This window comes from Magallana gigas, chromosome 1, assembly GCF_963853765.1.
Source record: "Magallana gigas chromosome 1, xbMagGiga1.1, whole genome shotgun sequence".
Taxonomy (NCBI): Eukaryota; Metazoa; Mollusca; class Bivalvia; order Ostreida; family Ostreidae; genus Magallana; species Magallana gigas.
Genome location: NC_088853.1, coordinates 28,994,325 through 29,015,086, shown reverse-complemented (window position 1 = coordinate 29,015,086; position 20,762 = coordinate 28,994,325). Strand labels below are relative to the sequence as shown.

Below are 20,762 nucleotides of genomic sequence, written 5' to 3'. Positions count from 1 at the left end.
TATGCCTTGTGTGGATTTGCATTTTTTCATAAAGATTTATATATGCTGTGAAGAAATTGACAATGACTATAAATCTATTGTGATCTTTGAGTATGAACTACCTAGATTTCAGTTTGTGTTTATTTTTTTTGAAAGCTGGCCCCTCAATACGGAGCACTAGTATTTTTTATTACATCTACATGTGTTCGGATGTCCACTATATCTGTTGTAGTCTGTTTTCACTCATTTTTAATGCCTTATCATTTCATCTTTGTCATGTTTAATAAAATATTTCTGACAAATTGCTGTGATGTTTTTATTTATTAATATTCAAAGCAAACAATATTGAAAATTATGATAATGATGTTCATATACATAAAAACAAAATCATTATTCAGGGATACAATCAATGATTTACTGATTATTTTCAATCAATGGATTCAATATTTTATGACAAGCAACATGAAAACAATAAAAAAAAAGTTCAATCAACTAGACATTACTTGATATTTACAGGGAAACCATCAAAAATTTAATGATTAGTCTATATTTAATTAATTGAAACAATTGTACTTGTTCACAGTGATACAAGCAATAACATGTTCATTGATCAGAACCAGTTTCACTCAGATCTCACAAAATGGCATCGTTAGTGTTCGCAATTGCTGCAACAACTCGCACTATCTTGTCCCCACAAGTCACCTGACTGTCTGATTTTCTCTTCACAAAGTTTATGGGTAATGGGACCTTGATAATCTCAAAGTCGTTCAGTCTCCCAATAACTCGTTCTATGTGAATCCGTGCACGAGACATCATGTGAGATTTCTCAACGTCTTCTTTTGGTAACTGACTTTTCCCCTTTGTGTAGGCTGGAACAATCAGCTGAGCTCCTTTTAGGGCAAAGTCTTCTGTCATGCTGAACCCCCGGTCAGCAAGTACCACATCTCCTGGAAGGAGTTTGTCAAGAATTCCTGATTCAGTAGTAATCTGTCTATCACTGACACGACCTCCACAACATGAAGACAGGAAAGTTATACATCCTGATGGACTCGCTCCGACAAGAATCTTGATGGTGTTATGGCGCTTGTAGTTTGAGTAGGTTTGTGCTCTCGCCTTCAAATTGGATGGCCTCTCAATGAAAATCTCGGTACAGTCAATGACGCATTTCACTTTTCGGAAAACTTCATTCTGGAACACTTCCGGTAATTGACACACATCAGTCTCTGGCCAATGCACAAGTCCTCCTAAAGTAGCATATAGAGCATCCAGCCACGCATGGAATATATTGGTAACTGAGGATTGACTAATGTTGAATCGATAGGCAAGGTCTGTCATAGCAAGATTTCGTCTTAATTTCACGAGAGTCAGCAATAATTCATCCTCTTTCGACAGCTTTGTTTTCTTTCTTTTCACTTTTGAAGATGTTTCTAGGAACACTGCATGGAAAGTTTTGAAATTTGGAAATCCTGTGTAGAATTTAGTTTTCTTATCATCCCCCTCAATAGTCTTGAAACTAAGTGTCTTTTTCTTGAGCTCTTCCAATAGCTGTGTGTTTTTCTTCCTCCTTCTTTTGAAGTCTGGATTCCAATGATTTGAACTCATCTTCTTGCTTGCGACAAACTTCATGGGCTCTTTGTTGATCAAGCTGCTGTTCTTTGATGGTCACTGCATTGGAATCACAGATGTTTTTCAAGAACTGGTTGGTGACGATGAGACTAATCATCACAGGGAGCGTGATATCACTTTGCACTTCGGAATCACAATGATGAACGACAGGTGTCTGTGTCGCAGTCCCGGCACACTTTTCTGGTTTGTCCATACTGAGAGTAAGAAGGGCCTGTGCCGACTCGCTCCTGGCGATGTTTTCCTTTCTTTCAACAAGGCGTTTATGGCGCTGAACTTTTTCCTGGAGTACACCTTCTTTGATGGGCCGATGGCAGAATACAGATGGCACATAATCAGGATTTGTTGGATCTCTGCAAGGCTGTCCTATAAAAAAAAATAATGTATTAAAAACCAATTTAAAATAATATTAAGTGCATCTTGATGTTGTGGACACATTCAAACACTATACGTATGTATGCTACGTCCGAAAAATGAAACCATGCACTGGCGAGAAATGGTACTCGGCGAGAACTGGTCGGACGCCAGTAGTATTTACATATTTATTAAAGGTATTTTAAATTTTTGCATATATAAATAAAAATTCTGCAGGACGTCTTAAATAAATATATAACTTAATGAACTAGCCGCCATTTTGATTTTATAGCATACTGACCAGTGATACCGAACATATTACCTGTTGAAAGCATGAAGTATTTATTACTGCTCACTATACTACATCTGTATAAAAGTTACACATTATTATTCACATATTAGTATCATGTTTACGTGAAACACTGACTCACCATTAATAAAATGTTTAGAGCAAATCCTGGTATTATCGCTAGGCTCCCAATCATCACGTTTAATGGCCGATATCCACTTAGCCCTCAGGTGTTCATCCTTAGGTATGCGGAAAAACTTGATGTTTTCACCTGCTGTTTGTCTGCTTTTACAACCATATGCAAAACAATGGGCCGGCATTGCGTAGAGAAATCAACATAAAAACCATTCACACATTCAAAACAAAGTGTCATTTGCGTCACCTCGCAATATGGCGGTTCTACAGGTAACTGTTATTGTTAAGATTCATTCAACCTTGCCCTACGTTAAACTGCGCATGCGCACGCGCGGGGCATTATGGGATAGATTTTTTTTTTAAAATTAAAAGGCGCCTAATAAGGCCTATATGAAACGTGAAACAATGTCTGTTTCTTGTATACATGTTTATTTTTAAAATGCCGAATTGGTCGTTAATAAATTCAAGCTTTTATTATTTTGCAGACTTTAAAAGAAGCAAATACAGAAATCTATTTCTGACGTTGTCAAATGTAGCATCGAATTATCGCAGTAACTCCGTACTTACTTACAAATTGACAGAGATGTAGCGCCAACATTTTAGCGCGCATCAATGTTATGCACCGCGTTCTTAATATAATAATTATTCTTAAATGGTTTCACTTGCAAAAACGTATTAAATTGACAGTGAAAATACATTGTTAAGCCAATTTTCGTTCCGAAAATATACTCTGAAATTTATACTCGAATCTGATTGGCTACAGGATGCAGGATGTGATAGGATAGAACTTAACTTTTAAATTTCTATCATGTATCGTGCATCCTATCCTATCCTATCCTTGTCAACTTTCAGGAAAGCAGCACTGTATAATATGAAAAAGGATGTTCAACACGTGTGTAAAGTTTGTGATATCTGCGCCACAAGAAATAGGCCTATAAAACAGTACCAGGAACCAATGTAGAAATATGTTGTGGGTTCGCCAATGGAAAGGATCGTTGTAGGTTCGCCAATGGAAAGGATTGCAGTTTATATATAGGTCCGTTACTGGAGACCGAGAAGAAAAATCGTTATAGTTTAGACGTCGCGGATATTTTTTACAAAATGGGCTGAAGCTGTAACTTTAGCAGATCAGGAAGCCGCGACCGTTGCAACAATGCGTATTGACAGATAAGTATATTTGGAGCATCAAAAGAGAATCATTCAGATCAAGGGGCTAATTTTGAATTCATATTGTTTCCTGAAATACCAAAAGAAATTCATTCAGTTCAAAAGACTAATTTGAATCCATGTTGTTTTCTGAAATTTGTGAATTATTAAATATGTAAAAAAGGAGAACACCGTTTAGTCAGAAATCGAACGGCATGATGGGAAGACCTAACCAAACCGAGAGCGTCCATAAATCTTATGCAGCGTAATTGGAATGCATTTTTGTCCATAGTCATGATGGCTTACAGATCCTCTGTGCAAGAGTCAATAAAGGTGTCCCCATCGTGCATGATGCTTGGAAGGGAGATTAGTCTACTAATTAGTATTGTACTAGGAGAAATTCAACAGGTAGCTCCGAGAGATCTAAAATCAGATAATGCGTATCAGTTAACTGAAAGATGACGTGTGCACATGACTACGCTAGAAAGAACTTGCAACTAACAGCTGATACAATGAAGAAAAGATATGACATGAATATAATTTTTCACGAATGAAGTGATGTTTCGTTACACGATGCTACAAAGAATAAAGGGTTGTCTAAGAAGCTTCAAAATAATAGGATATGGCTATTTTTTGTGATTAAGTAATATCATTTACAGAATTCAGGAATCCCAGAGATCAAAACCAAAGATGGTGCATTCAGATAGATTAAAACATATTTCGGTGAATTACAGAATTCAGGAATCCCAGAGATCAAAACCAAAGATGGTGCATTCAGATAGATTAAAACCATATTTCGGTGAAAATAAACCGAATTGGATGGATAGTGATGCAGTAATTAATAGGTGAAGCTATTGTAAATTCGGCTTCTAGTGGTGAAAATATTCTGCTTGATAAACTAGTGATCTTGTGAATAATTGTGTCCAGGATAGTGATGGTGATTGTGTTGGTGCTAATGTGTTGACTGATTTTGATTATGTGCCGGGTAGTGATTGTGAATCAGGAGAATGTGATGCAACAGGTGTGAAGCGCAGTGAACAGATTGTAGAAAGCTTAATCGATATCGTGATTTTCATTTATATTAAAGATAATTTTATGCAGAAAGCAGTAAGAAGTTAAATTGTTAATGATATAATTTTTTTTTGAATACGGCAAAATCAGTTCAACGTTTTTTTATGCACTGTACATCAATACACTTATTACTTGTACAATCTGCAAATCATTTAGCACATTGAGATTTGCAAAATATTTAGTTCACGTTTCCACAAAGAGGGATTTTCCCTGTAAACATTCCTCGACTTCTTCAGTTTCTGTACAGCCAAGTGGAATTTTTAAGGTTTCCTTTGGGATTAAGAACTCGGGGGAAATCTTCTGTGTCTGCTGTTAACGTTAATAGGTCGACACCAACTCACTCAAATGCAAAGAATTTAATAGTTATGTTTACTTCTAAAGATTGTACTTCCTTGTGAAAAGAAAGTAATATTTTGGCTATATAAGCGCATACATACTTTTGAGATGCAAGTCATAATATTTCTTTAAAGTAATTAATTAATAAGAACCCTTGTAAGTATCTTTAAAGTTGTACGGGAGGTTGTTGACAACGGATTTTCGTCGTTGAAAAGCTGGACAGCCACATCGGTTAGTTGGATTTGGCTGCCTACCGAGGTTTTCTTCTTGGCAAAGTCCCTCAACAAGGTCACTGTGCATACTGCTGATTCGTCTTTTACCCTTAGGGCACGAACACAAGTGTCAACACCACTTAACTTTTACAGTTCTTTCCATTTCCTTCTGAAACAAGATTTCTTTTTTCCAATATAAGCTTTGTAGATAAAGGAGAAACTAACAATTATGATTTTTTTTTCATTTACTTACTGATATTATTTGCCCTCTGATTGTTAAGAGAGTCTTAACTGGGGATGTGTACACTGCCTATATCTCAACTGTCTCGGAAAGACGAGGACATGCCAAAGCATGTCTTATTCCACAAACGACGACTTTTAAGGCTGTCCTTGACTGTCCTCCACATTCGAAGATTTCATGGAGTGTCTTTATCTATAAAGATAATCAAATTCAAAATGATGATTTAATGCAAGTGCAGTAATGGTAATATTAAGTTCGTTTCATCACTGGTTTATTTTAAGATGAAGACAGGTTAGGCAAGTTGGTAGTGATGTGATCACGCGTAAGACACGAAGATCGGCCTGGTTGAGGCTGATTAGAAGAGGTGGTCTGTGAGTGTGACACGGTGTGACGGCGTGGCGTGGAGTAGTCCTGCTTAAGTTTGAGATCTGAAGTATTTAGTCGAGGCAGCACTGGGGACAACTGTTCGAAAGTCGATTCAAATGCTTGGCAGTCTGCTTCAGCCTCTGTCGCTTCTCTTTCCAGATTTAACATTTCTAATTCCGCGTCTAGTTCCATTTGTTTTTTACGGAGTGTTATTTCTTTAGCAGTGTATAACATCCTAGCCTTCGCTTTACTCACATGCGCCCTCTTCTTTGCAAGGATATCAGTCGCTATCACACAGGAATCTGCATAACTACTTTCACAGTCGTCTTCTTGTTCCTCTTCATGGTCTTCTCTCACAGCATTCCTTTCACCATCTGTGGGCAGTAACTTTTCTCCAGTAGAGTGGGTCTCCACAGTTGAGTCTGGAACGGTTGAAGTAATGGTCTGCTCTGCTGTTGTAGACATATTGGTCTTTTTACTATTCTGCCACAAAAACTCCCAAGTCAGTTTGATAGTTTATTGACAGACAGATAACCACATGTGTGCACTGAGTCACGTGGTGCTCGTTCGTGTGCGCGTGTGTGGTAAAAAGCTACAAAATACAGAAAAACCAAATTGTTTTAACACTAACTGCTTTCCATACAAAATTTTCTTGAACCTGACTTTAGTACATACAGTGAATCTTAAGTTCTATAAAATATTTCTCAATATCTTTATTTGATAAGTTCTTAAATTGATATGTCCAATTCAATTCACAAAATAAGATATAAAGACAATTATTGCCAACAATTACATGTATATATGTTACTAATGAGACAAAAATGGCGCACCATACAACGAGCACATGGCAAATTGAAAACACAATTTATGCAAAATCGCATCTATATGCATAGTTGACAGAATAGATACAGGTAACTAATAATGCAATCAAAGTAATGAGTAAAGTGTGTAATAATAAAAATGACTTACACCGTGGTTTACGAGCACTTACACCAGCGGGTTGAAGCGCCGTGCAACAATGGCGCCACAAAAACATACAATATTTAACTCATGCGTGAACGTATTCGTATTCGATTCGAGTCTAACCGACATAATAGAAAATGAACAAATTTCTCAACATTGAATACAAAATAAAGAAGAATTACAGTTCACATTTCCTCTGCTCATAGGAATTCTCTGTACATTTTCACGAAATGTTGACAAAAACGTTTATTATGACAATGATTGTTTTTCCCCAGCATTATCATCATTGGCTAAACCACAAACTTTATTTTCCTTCATTTTGTCTGTTATCAACAGGGACATACAATTTTGTAGCAACAGGGGTGATAAATTTATTAGCAATGCTAACATTTCCACAAAACCGTCCTCTGTACCAGTAATAGAGGACGACTAGACGAGTGAGGTTCCTCTAAACCAACATTATGTCTACATGTTTATGTCTTCCTTTCTTGACACCGATGATGGTACAATCTCTGTCACATAATACATCATTGGTTTTCTCAACAGCTCACTAGCTATCTCGATCTCCTAATCATCCATCAATATCAAATGTTTTTTAAGTAAACATCCACGAGAATTCCTCAGTTAGCTTTGGTTTCTTTTGCTGTCGAATTGACTCTTATGTAGAAGGCGCCTTCTTCTCGAAAAGCACGTTTGCTAGTGTTTTTGTCCAGGCTCTGCATAATGTCCCTTCAAGCATCACTATCCCAAGAGTATGGATGCAAGATGAGACCTTCGTCATTGTACGTTAGTTTGTTGTTGGACTTTAGTAGGCCTTAAACCATATTTTTCTTCTCCATTTTCCAGTTCCTCTTCCCAGCAGCGTGAATTCTGCGTCCTAACTTCTGTATAATGAAATGATTGTTCCATTAACTGAAACTGAAAGATATTCCTTACATTGAATGTTATCATTAAATTAGAAATACAAGAATCGGGTCAATGCTGGTTGTAATGATAGTTCGTGAACTAGTATATATAGATACCATTTAAAGAATGTTTCCTGCATCACAATAAAAATTTTGTAAAAACTTATCAATCCACTTCCCGTTTCAGTTGAAATTTAAACAATTATAGTAATGTTTAAAGGGACCTGGACACGATTTCAGATGAAAATTTAATTTTTGATTTCTATTTATACGATTGTTTATTTTTGTATTTTGAATGATTCACCAAAATATGAATCTTAGAAGTCATGTTACAAGCGAAATACAAAGGAAAGAGGTCGTTGTTATGAAAACAAAGCTCGAGTCTTATATTTGTTTACAAATACAGTAAAGCAAAGTATATACATGTATAGGGTTGGAACAGCTTTTGGGTTGTTTTCTATGCAGAAAACAAAGCTATGTTTTTCAATTTGAAAGCGTAAATCATCAGAACCCAGTTCATGCTCATATAATTAAGTAGCTATTGATTTTTTTTTAAAACCAACTGTTATAAATTACCAAGTGTTGTCACACTATAAAATGTAACTGGTAAGTTTTTCATAAAAATAACTCAATAATTTTAATATAGAATAGTACTAAGGTCCATTGCCCTCACAACCCAAGCTTCCCCACAACTTAAGTCAAAATCTAATATAACAATTTAAACAATGACCAATGAAGTAGGGAGAAAAAATTGGCCTTATAACAATGTGTGGGTGCTTGAAGAGTAAATTTAGAACAACTTGTCTTGTTCTTCCACTCGTATGTGGCCTGCCTCTGCTTATGTAATATTTCTGTGTTTCTTGATTTTCTGTTGGTAGCTTCTTTAGACAAACTTTCCTGATCATCCATCTTTCTCTGATAAGAATTAGATATAAAGTATACTAAATAAGGGAATGAACATACAACTATTCAAAGAAAATATATTTTGTTAACTAGTATTTTTTTATGATATTGGCTATTGAATTTCATTTTGTAGAAGACGGATTTTCTCCAATAAACTTCTTGAAGCTAATTAAATAATAATTGAGGTTGGACTTTAGTTTGAAAAATATTCACAGACATGTTTTATTTTTTACAAAACTACTTACTCTTTTGCTTGATGTTTTAAAAGTATTTTATATAATTTATTCAATCGACCAATTAGGGGACCCCTAAGGGGCAAAATTATATAAAAATACGTAGATGTAAATAAACGATCAGCACAACATATCATTTCATGTCGGAGACTGAAAGGCTCGATAGTTCCGTATTATGCCAAAACGTCAATACAATTACATAATAATAATTGACTTCACATTCAAATCCAACGTCAGTAGTTGTAAACATGTTAAAAAACATAATTTGATTTGACGTCAAACTGATTGACGAACGAAAATGTGACTGCGTTTCCTTGGTTCATAGACCCAATAAACCCGAATAAAGTATGTCTCAAATGTAAAATGCATGTTTAAAGATGAAGCAGGTACGATATTGTTTCATCGGGACATCAAAATCTTGCACTTAATCAGCATATCGGCAAAATTCAAACAACAAGTGTGTGCACTGATTCTTCAAATAGTAGTGGATTTGTAACGCGGCTTTCCTCAGACTTTAACCATCAGCGTTAAGTTCAACGTATTCTGTACCATTGAAAACAAAATTGACAAATTCATTAACAAATTTTACATTGTCTCCCATATTTATCTTATTTTTATCTGATAACAAGGAGCTCATAAAATTCTTCACTTTTAACATTTTTTTTATTCTATATAAAACACACAATAATATCGTTTAATTTATTTTTATTTTCTAAACCTTCATCCATCCTTCGTTATCGATAATACTGTTAAAGCAGAATTCTTAAAAAAAAAACCACGAAAGATAGAAATACTGCCACAATGCTCAGAAATAATAATTTGTTTGTAATCACCAAGTGTTTTAAACTTTAAATTCTTCACATGTGGTACTTTTTAAATTTCGGGATTCCAAGAGACAGAGACAGACAGACAGGCAGGCTGATTTGAGATAGAGTGAACGAGTCAAAACAGTGATTAGACGGAATCATGGAAACATGAGCCTTATACACTAATCGTGAGGTAACTGACTGTGAATGTGGTACATTTGGAAACGGGCACTTCTACACAAGTTAATATTGCAAACATTATCACCAAATACACTTTCATGTCTTTGGTTTTGAGAACGGCATCATCTGTTTAACATTTATGTGTCTTGAGATACCTGCCTAAGAAACCGTGTGGCTGAGCTTTTCGTAACCTATAAAGACTTGATGTGCAATGGCATTCAAGGAATAGTTCTTGGAAGGCTCTCCTGTTCCTGGAGTATTGAACCACGAAAGAAAGCTGTTTATAATACAGACTTCAATTTTAATATTCATAAAATACTTCAAGAATTGTTTTTAGGGACTATTCCTACAGGGTTCTTTGATCTGTATTGTTGAAAGCGGTCCACTCCGAAGTTATTCTGCGGGTTCTGTTGTATTGGAGGATGACGCTGAAGAACCACGAGATCACCACTTCTCCTGTGTCTAATGGCAGGATTGTCTTGTTTTGAACTAACATCTGAGTAATATGTCACTTCTCACTCTCAGCTTACAGAAAGTGTCTAAATTCAGTTGCTTTCCATATATCTATTACAAATAATGTCCTTGGCTTCCTGGCAAACGCAGATGGAATGCTATCTTAAGATATATATATATATCTGTTGCACTTCATGTGATTCTTAATCTTTATTGAAAAGGACCTTTTATTTACAATAACAAAAGGCGTTTCATGACACCAAAACACACTAGATGCATATAATCTAATGGACTTTGTGACACCATTCCTATAAATGTTCTTGAAAGAGGGGAAGTGTTTAAATGGTGGTCTTCATCAAGCTGTTGCGCAAATGATGGATCTGTTCTGAATGAGGCATTTGTTTCAGAAAAAGTCATATTGGGTGCACTTGTCACTACTATGAAAACTAGATTATGATCTAATACTAAAGGGGCTGGTGGTCTCTTGATTGTAGAAATTCATCATACATTTATTGCCTGATATAAAATAACATGTCCTCTTGACCTTTTCACCATGATCAATGACACATGTAAATGTATACAGTTTACTGTGTATTATAATTTACACAATTTCTACAGGTATGATGTCGTTGTTACAAAAAGTCACATGATATTAAAGAACGTTGTTTGTTTTATTTGTAGAAACAAGAACTCAAAAATTATAGTTTAGACAGCAAGAAAGCAAAAGAAGATAATTTTATAAGTAAACTTTCACTTCTCTTCGATAACGTTAATTATATAAACAAACTCTGTGTAATTCCAACAACTGTATGCAAAAACTGTTATTCAAAAATCACAAACGTACACGACTATTTACAAGATATAAGAAATTGTACTTCAAAATATTTGGAAGAAGGATCAGTTATAGTGAAAAGATGCGCTTCATCGCCTTTGACCCCCAATCCCGTGGCGTCCAAGGATATTTCGGGTGTCAACTCGTATAAAGCAGTCAAAACTGGAACCTGATGAACCTGTACCAGATTGTCCAAAAGTTGACCCAGACTTACCGATAATGAATGACCATGGGTATGTACATGTAACTGTTTCTTAATTAATTTTGTTTATTAGCAAGATGGTATTAGTCTGCGGATCCTGCAAGGAAGGAATAGTAGAATGAGTTAACTTTGAATATGTATTTTTGCATTTTTTTGAAACCCTAAAACTGAAAGAATGCAGTTTCTTAAACAAGAAGTGTCATTTTTACAATATTGAATGATGTCCTCAGTTATGCCAGGGTTGTTTCTTTCAATGTTTCTTGCAGAGTAATAAAGTGATGTTAACTCTGGTGTTATTGTCATGAGTGGACCTGGGAGTTGGTTGCGTGTAGTTTGAGTACGGAGTCCATGCCGATGTTTGTGATGTCAGCGTAAACAGTTCCTTGGTGAGAATGGTTTTCCTCCATCTGAATAGATACAAAACAGTTAGTGCTGTAAATATATGCATACATTTAATAATTAAAAGTTGTTAAATTCACTGTAAAAACCTTGTAGTTGTTGACTGACTGTCAAGACTGCTCATTAGCCTGTTCCACAATGGCTTTCATATAGTTTTGCACATTGGGTTCATATATCAGTTCAAACGGACAAATGACGTCTGCAGGAGGAACAACTGTACAGAATAAAAATCTGTAATAATTCTTAACCCAACTGTTGGTATAATATTTCTATCAATGGCATTAAGATCCTTATTGTTTGCATTAACTCACAATGCACATTGTATATGTTAAAACATGCATAATATTTATCTACCAGAGATAGACGGTTCAGAGGACCTGTCATTTGTAATTGGTACAACCAACTGCTTACGTGAGTCATGTTTGCACAAGGCCCACGTAGATGTTAGAGGGGTGTCTCCATTCACTGACACTGCAGGAGATATGCTGTTGTCTGAGATATCATTAAGTTGGTTGCACAAAGAAGATGCCAATATATTTTTGGCAGCCAATAATTCAACACTGCTCTCGACCCACTTTTTTTTCTTTTGCTTTGGGATTCATCTCCAAAATCTTCTCTCCAAATCCAAATCCTTTTCTTTTTTGTATTTTTTTCCTTTTCATTGAACTCAGTTCCAAGTCTTGTTTTTATTTTTCCTTTGCTCTTTCTGTTGTCGTCCTGTCACGTTTACTATCTTTATTTTAATGCTTCTGGTTTCTCCGTTACTTTTTTTAATAATTTAGAAGGGCCTGCAATTTCTCTTCGTTAGTTCTGTACTCCTTACCTCGGAGGATTTTCTATTCAGCCTTGATGGCTTCTGAATAAAGAGCATTTCTACGAGAAAACCATGCAAAAGGTGGTGGGAGCAAGGTTCTCTGATCAACTTCATATTTTGTGTGTAACTGTGCATCTATATGAATCAATTTGCCGCAATTTTTTTTCGGATGTGATCAGTCTAAACTAGGTTTTGCAGCTCTGTTGCAAAAATAGCATGTTGATCACAGAGTTCTCTGATGTCATACTTTATTGTAAAACTTTAATTTTTTTTTATAATTTGTGCAAGATAGTTATTTTATCTCAGCTAAAGGGAAATAACTCTTTTTCTTACTTATCTCTCAGTTATATGTTGAAATGCTTTATATTTTCTTATCCAAACAATTAATTTTAAAATGTGTTTGTAGTTTTACTTTTCTGACACAGTTGAACATACAATTAACAAGTTTATGCCCACAAATATTTTACTGTTAACCAAAAACAGTACGGGTTCTTTATGCTAAATTATGCTTTAGTTCATTTCTACTTTTTAAGTTTATGTTTGATTATTACGTAACAATTCCAAAATACAGGCGATAAGCGCAATGAAAATGAAACAAACTAAAGCCACCGACATAAGTGAAAATGTCAACGCATTTAAATGTTTAACCTCAATTTACTTCACATAACAATCAGCACCAATATATCTTGCAAGTTTCAAACATTCCCTTAGCGCGTGAAGTGTTCCACAACAAATAAATTAATCGTTTGTCAGAATGAGTCGAAAATGGTCGCTTCGAACAAAGAACCTCGTTTCCGAGACGGAATGACGTCAAGAATGAATCTGGAATAACGAACCCGAACTAAACTTATTAAGGTCTTCCGTTTCCAACGGAAGACCTTATTATTATTGTGCTTGTAAGATTATTCTTATTTGGGTCTTCCGTTTTAATTTTGTAAAAGAAGTTACAACGTTATTCTTGTAATGTGCATGTATAAGTAAAAAAAACCAACCAAACTATAAGACTAAGTTTTATTTACCTTGACTTCAAAATCGTTGTCTACCACTCTGGTTAGTGTTGACTTATCTTGACGTGACAGTATACGGAGTTTTCGTTAAAGGACGCTTCGGCTTGTTTTGAGATTGTTGGATATCATATGACCTCTGCCTCGTTTCCCAGAATGTCTCTTAGGCGTATCAGACTTTATCGAAAATCTTAGCAATGACTATAGCTCACCGATTACCTTGCTTTTTTCAACGTTATACTTGTGTGCGTACGTCGATGTCTATTTGTTAAATTTGTTGGATTTTGTTATATCAAAAACAACAAAATATCCCAGGACTCGTTAAATATTAATAGTTTAATTGTGTTTCCAGAGATTTCAACGAATCTATTTTCCTGTACGACTTCTTGTCTGTTATAAAACCAAACCACAACCTGCATACCATGGCCGCAGCCATGCTTCATTACTTAAGATATTTTCTTTACAGAAGACTTCCACACAAATATAACACTGATTTTGATTGGCTGTTTTAAACTTATGAATATTTATGCAAAACGATCGTCTTAAGAGCACTACCCCCACGGGTTTAAAGCAGTGTAACGGATGAAAAACCCGTGGGTTCCGACGATGTAGTTGTACTTTGTTACAGTCTCAAGAACTAACGTCATTTAAAGATTGACACTTAAGGTGGAATAACACACCTGGAAAAAACCACTCAAATTAACTGTAAATTATTTGATTATGAAAGAAAAAGTAACAAATAAACGATCACGACAGAGTGTCAGTGTGATAGGTGTTAATTACGCGTATTGAATATGGCTTTATAACGGGTTGTGTAATTAATGTTGTTATTAATTAAATGATTGAGAGATCCTGGTTTTTTTTGTTTATTGTTTTATTTTTTAATTCATTGACTCGATTCGTATTTAGTTATTGTATTCTATTTTATACTACACTGAGTTAAGATTTGAACTCGGCGATAAATTGAGTCAATGATACAAGCGGCAAAACTGTTTAGATAACAAATTCTTGATAATACTTTTTTAAATGTTTTATCTACTGTGATTTTATATTCTACATTCACACAAAAAACATTTGAATTTCATTTCAGATGTTTCCAAAACTAAAACATTTTATCAGAGTTTCGATGTAAACGCAAGTTGATATAAGCGGACTTTCAAAGGAAATTTGACATATGACTTTGTACACACGTACATGTACAAAGTTGGTGTTCTATCTTTGTGATCATGTGTGCGCAATGCTTTTACATTCAACTGTAATTGAAATTATATTATTATGCATGGTTCATTTTCACAATAAATATAAATCTTATTATTGTCTATAAGTTACAAAAAGCATTATGCCTGTATTTCTATACATGCATGTATTGTATTTATGTAAAGGATATAAGCCAAAAACTGTCCATTCTGTGAGAGAAAGAACTGATCGAGGCCCGAAGGGCCGAGATCAGTTCTTTCTCTCACAGAATGGACAGTTTGAGGCTTATATCCGACTTAAAACATTCTCCTCTTTTGTTTTAAGAATGGACTTCAACGGGTACACCAGTAGACAATGAAAATAGAGCTATTTATAACCACCCCTAACAAAAATGCAGTCCTGAGTAGAATTCTGTTTCTATTGTCTATTTAGTGGACAGGTACAGGTGACTGTTTAGGTATAACTTGAACTGCATGATTTTTCATTCATTCACACAACTTGTGTTTTAGTATCGAGATGTCTTCCTCTGATGGAGAAAGCATTTTCTAAAAATAACTCAGTCAAAATGCAAGGATGATTATGAAAATCACCCAAACACGGATGGTGTTCTAAGTGACATTCTAGATATGGAGGCTGGGCCAGATTTTGATTTAATTCAGAACTGTGTCTTTTCTGATATCTCTGATGAAGATATGATTAACGCCAGTCAAGAGGTAGAGAGCAATAATAGCTTTTTAAAACCTCTGAATCAACAGGATTTGGATGACTTAATACGGAGTGGTTTATCTAAGAAAACGGAGGCAAAGTCAAATCTGGATTTTCCTGATTCCACACATGTATACAACTGCATTTGGATTATTTTCCACTCATGTACCAGTGCATTTGAATTATTTTACAGAGTTGTGTCAATTCATTTGGATTATTATACTAGTATTTCAAAGCATGCTTAATTAAATTTCATTTTGTTCTCAGATGTATGGCTTTGCATGGCATTTGTTTTATTACACGTCACCTGTACCTGTCCAATAAGTTTACAATTACTATCCATTATTTTTTACTGGGCAGATTTCACTGTCCATTCTTTAAAATAATGGACAGTTTTTTAAACTTATTGGACACTTACAGGTAACTTATTGGATTTGTTTTCAAATCTACAAGTACTTTATGCTATATAATAGTTTAAAATAACAAAGGATTGCATAACGAAAATGTTTTAAATAAATGGATCAAACAGAGACATAACTTCCTTGACAATGGCTAGTTTTAACTGAACCTCAGTAAACCAGCACCCCCTGTAAACCGGCCCTTTTGTCTGGTCCGGCAGCCTGCCGGTTTAGAGAAGTTTCACTGTATTACAGCATTATTACTTACAGCTAGGTTAGTTTTGTAGGTTGTGGACAAGGATTTCTCCTCTTTATACGTCTGAACAACAAGTTCTGTGGCTCTCACGTAGGAGCCAACAACCACATTGGAATCGTCATGGTCATGCCACAGGGTCAGGCGACATTTTCCTGAGTTGTCTTCTAGCTCCAACGAATTAATGTTAACGTCCTTGCCTTTTACAAGGACTTTACATGTGACCTCCTCCTATAAAATAAAATGTTAGTTCTTAAAACAACAGGTTTTTCAAAGGTGTTTAACATTTTTACTTCTACTTAATATTTAGACCAAAAAAACATACGTTATTTACTTACTGAAACAATCCGTCCTTTGACTGTCACCATTGTTTTAACTGGGGAAATGCCTACCCGCACTATGGGTACTTCTGGGGCAGGCATAGGACAAGCAATCAGCTTGGCAAGCCTTTGCAAGTCATGTACTTCTAAACCCCCTGATCTCCTCAGAACCGTTTCCTTCGTGATTACTAGGCTTTCTGGGTCATTTTTCACTATCGCATTGCTGATAAGAAGGCGATGACCAACAATGCATTTCTGCAGATGTTCCTCATGGTAGAGCACCCCCTTAATGGCCATTGAAACCAACAAAACAACATTTTGTTGTCTGGTTTTCTATCATTCCTGTAGGGGTACACATCAGAGACCCCACAGACAACAACCTTTACTGGCTTGGCATAGGGAGCACTCACATTCTTTACGCTGTGCAACTTAAGAATTGACTGGAGGGTCAGCATCTATAAAAATACAGTGAAATAAAATATATAATTCAATTAAGTTAATGTCCTATCAATCTAAGATCAACAAAATTGTGTATGAAAACTTAATATTCCGTTTTATAAAGTACAATTTTCCGTTTGTTTTAGAGGCTGGTTTGATCATTTTTCTTGTCCATTAGAAAATGCAAGCTTATCTTGCAATATTATTTTCAGCTATGATAATAAACACAGGCTTGTGATCAGAATAGTATGATTCCAGTGTTCCACTAAGTGATTTTTTTTCAGTTGCAATATTAAGTGTACACATAGTCTAATATAGTTCCATAATCAGTTGTTGGTTGCACAATTAGTTGTTTTAAAGAATAGGTTGTGCTGAAGAAATTATCGAGAATATGGTTGTCTTTTATGTCGAAATTAAAATCCCCCATTATAACTACCGGTTCTTTTAAATCAAAACAAGTGCTTAACTTTAGAAAGAGAAGTTTCAACTTCGATAAAGATGCTTCTTTAGGGGGACAATAAATAAAACAAACATGTATTCTCGTATCTAAAAATGGTACGTTTCCAATGACTATTTCTATATTGCACACATTAGTTCCCCAAAATAAAGAACCATGGCATTTATCGTAAACAGTTTGCCCATGATAAGGTATTGTGTTCAAATTACTTGTACTATCAAATCTAGCAATCTTAAGACCGGGGTTGACCTAGTAAAATATCCACACGGACGGCAATTAAGCATATAAGGAGGCAGGCCACACCTCCGCACTGATATCACTGCAGAGTGAATTTATTTACAGATAGCTGCATACCACAAGCACGTGCCGATTAGAGAATTAAAAGATCACAAGGAACCTGATTAATTTTTATTATTTCCTTCGTTTTAAAAACACAGATTTAATGTATCTTTTCCAAATGTTATTCCTAAACTGATATGTTCGTTTCTTGTAGTTCTTTTTACCCACTTTTCTTCTTGGGGCTTTAGGGTCACTTTTGAAAGAAACTGAAGTGAAATCCCTCCCAACATTTTCATTCCAGTGACATGTACCTAAAAATGCCCGCACTTAATACTGTTCACTACCGAAAGCAATCCTTTTGTCTTTATAAATATTTCAAGTGTTGTTAAAACTTTCAACATAGTAAGTGTCACGTCCTAATTTAAAATCTTCAGGGTATATATAAATCAGAGAATTGATAATGACATTTCTCAATAATTTTTTAGCCACTGGGTTCTGTATAACAATTTTAGATGGTTCATAGTTAGGGTCCTTTTTACATCTTGATTCCGAATGACACTGCTTTCCCTTTGTAGTGTTCCACACAGTTTTCTAACATTGATCTTAAAGTGCTGGAATCTCCATTGCAATTCTTTATCGCCCAATAAAAATGAGTTGCTACAGGTTCAGGTTTGTCATACAACTCTTCGGACCAGGTTTTCCCCTCTTTGTATCTAGGCCCGCTAGAAACTAATGACATTGCACTTTTTACACTTTTAATCCTATACCAGATATCATTTTGGTTTGTTATACTCACTGTTTCCTTCTCAATTTCATTGATTGAAAGGCTGCGGTAATGGGTGTGAATTTGAAGAGTGACTTGTTCTGCTTCTAAATCACGGTAAATTTTTTCAGTCCCGATTTTTTCATGTCGCTGTGTTACAGGATCATCAGCAGTAGTAATGTGCAAGCAATTTAAAATCTTGTGACTTTTTTCGCCAACTGCTACTACACTGGTGTCCTTGGCATTTTCCCGCCACCCGTGCCGAGCATCTGTGATGATATCAATTCCATCTAAATCTTCGTACATACCGATTTCTTCCAACAGCGCAGTACTTATGGAATCCTCATACTCCTGTTGTACACACGTTTTGTACATTTTAAAAAAAGTTCTCTTTTCTTTCGACAGCGCTCCAAGTCCTGCAGAAGTGCAAAATCGGGAGTAATGGGAAGGAAGCATGCCACTACACAGGAAAGCATGGTTTATTCTTTTGGTTTATTAAATGATGCCCAAATGTACTTATGTGGAGCATGTTCTGGTTTTGTACAACATAACTTCAAAGAGACAACATGTCCACGTTTTGTCACTTTTCTAACTTCCAATTTTCCATGACAATACCTTCCATGAGTAGCAGTTATATCCATAAGCTTCTTGACAAGAGATAGTGATGTCACAAAAAAGTCTTGGTTAACCTGTCCTCTCTTTACATTGATAAAGGTCCCTGGTGTTTTAGGACTTTTTCTTCATCTTCAGCAGATAACTTCCAGGAATTCAACAAAGCATCCATTATATCTGTATTGTTGACAGGTCTTCCCAATTTTCTTACAAGAACTTCTCTTACACTTCGGATATTGTGCAACATTTCCTGCTTCTTTTCAGCACTTGCTGGAATTTCCAACTTAAAAGTTGGGGGACGTATTCGTTTGCTTTCTTCCAAGATTAAAAATAAAGACTCAGTATAATAACAGTATATATGTACTTTTTGCTGGCAACAAATGAAAATAGATATGTATATACATATTTACCCTTAGTATCATATTTCACTGGGCTGTGCCATTATTAGAGTTGTGAAAGTCTTGCTGTTAAAATGTACTTTCCATAATTAAAGGTAAATCCAATAACTCTGAATATGCTTGTGAAATGTATTTATTAAATTTAGTTTTGAATAAAGACAATAAGTCTCAATTCCTGATACGTGTAAAACTTTTTTTAAATGTGGTAAAAATAAAGATGTTCCACCCCCTTGGGCTCCGTTGGAAGAGTCTAATGCACACGAGTCCTGGCTCATTGGGGAATCCCTCCCGCCAAATGTCAATGAATCAGCCTCCAAATCAGCAAACTTGTGGGTGTTCTAATAATAATGAGATATTTACCATGAAATTATTGGCAGTAAACTTACTTCTGAACTATCTTTGTATTAGAAAAAAACATTTTTTCCAATACATTCAAATTTTGTTTTACAATATAACTGTGAATATTTGATGTGAAGTATTTTAGAACATACCAGTACTAAAATATCCTTTTGTTTAACCTCTGCCCTAATAAAATTCCCTCCAAAATACTCAGAAACAAAATAATGGCGGAAAAAAAGACACAAGTGTAATTTCACTGAGGGTAAATACAGAGCAAATAGAAGCAATTATACAGTTTAACTTTAATAATTGGGATTTGGAAAAAGCAACAGGTGAAAGTATTTAGAGCAATGCTGATGAGACAGATGAGAATGGAGACGTGCTGGGAAATTATGAACGGACATTTCACATTCCCCAGGACAACAATGTTGAGGAATGTCCCCATTGCTTATGCAGACCCTGTATAACTAATGAAAGAAACCATCAGATGTGGTGGAAATCGGAATGTGAACCACCAAGAAAAAGAAAAATATAAATTTTCTGGACTATGCTGTTCCACAGAGGTGTATTTCAAGACCCTAGATACAAAAGCCGAAAACTTGAGATTATGCACCAAAATCCGAGGCTGCATGGCGTAGTTTGTCATCGTAGGGATGTTTTACCTTCATGTGTTTTAGAGACAGTGAGAAGGTGACTTCCAAATCTAAAAATTGTGCCATATATGGGACATCGCTGGGAGTAAAACCCTCATACGTTTTTAATGATAATTGGTAATGTTTTCATTCAGTGTGCTCGCAACGAGATCGTGTCTAGTTCTTTATTTTGTCTGTACAAGTATTTAACATACTCTTATTCATATATAATTTTTAACGTTCAACCAAAATTTCAGCATCAATCGTAGAATTATAAGCAATATACAGAGCTCACAGTTCGCCTACGTTTGAGTCATATTTTGTTCACACGAGTTTATTACATTCAGCTTAAGATTTTTAACTTGGTATTTCCTATTCAGCATTTAAAATGGGGAAAAAAGAATGGCCTAAGATTTTCAATTCTTTTATTCACTCAAGACCAGTTCACTGGTATTTGAGGTTCAAAATCAGTTTATACAAATGTACACAAACACAGTCAAGGATGACATGTACAGTAGAAGAAAT

General features: G+C 35.3%; 1 protein-coding gene across 1 annotated transcript; it reads right to left on the bottom strand.

The window, feature by feature from the left end:
- Nucleotides 1–140: 140 nt before the first annotated feature.
- Nucleotides 141–5,527, bottom strand: LOC105343665 (THAP domain-containing protein 1). The gene is made up of 2 exons (XM_066065751.1): nt 2,388–5,527; nt 141–1,968 (listed from the first exon to the last, which is right to left on the bottom strand). The coding sequence occupies exons 1-2, from the start codon at nt 2,563–2,565 to the stop codon at nt 1,493–1,495; spliced, it is 654 nt and encodes a 217-aa protein (XP_065921823.1). The 5' UTR covers nt 2,566–5,527; the 3' UTR covers nt 141–1,492.
- Nucleotides 5,528–20,762: the final 15,235 nt, after the last annotated feature.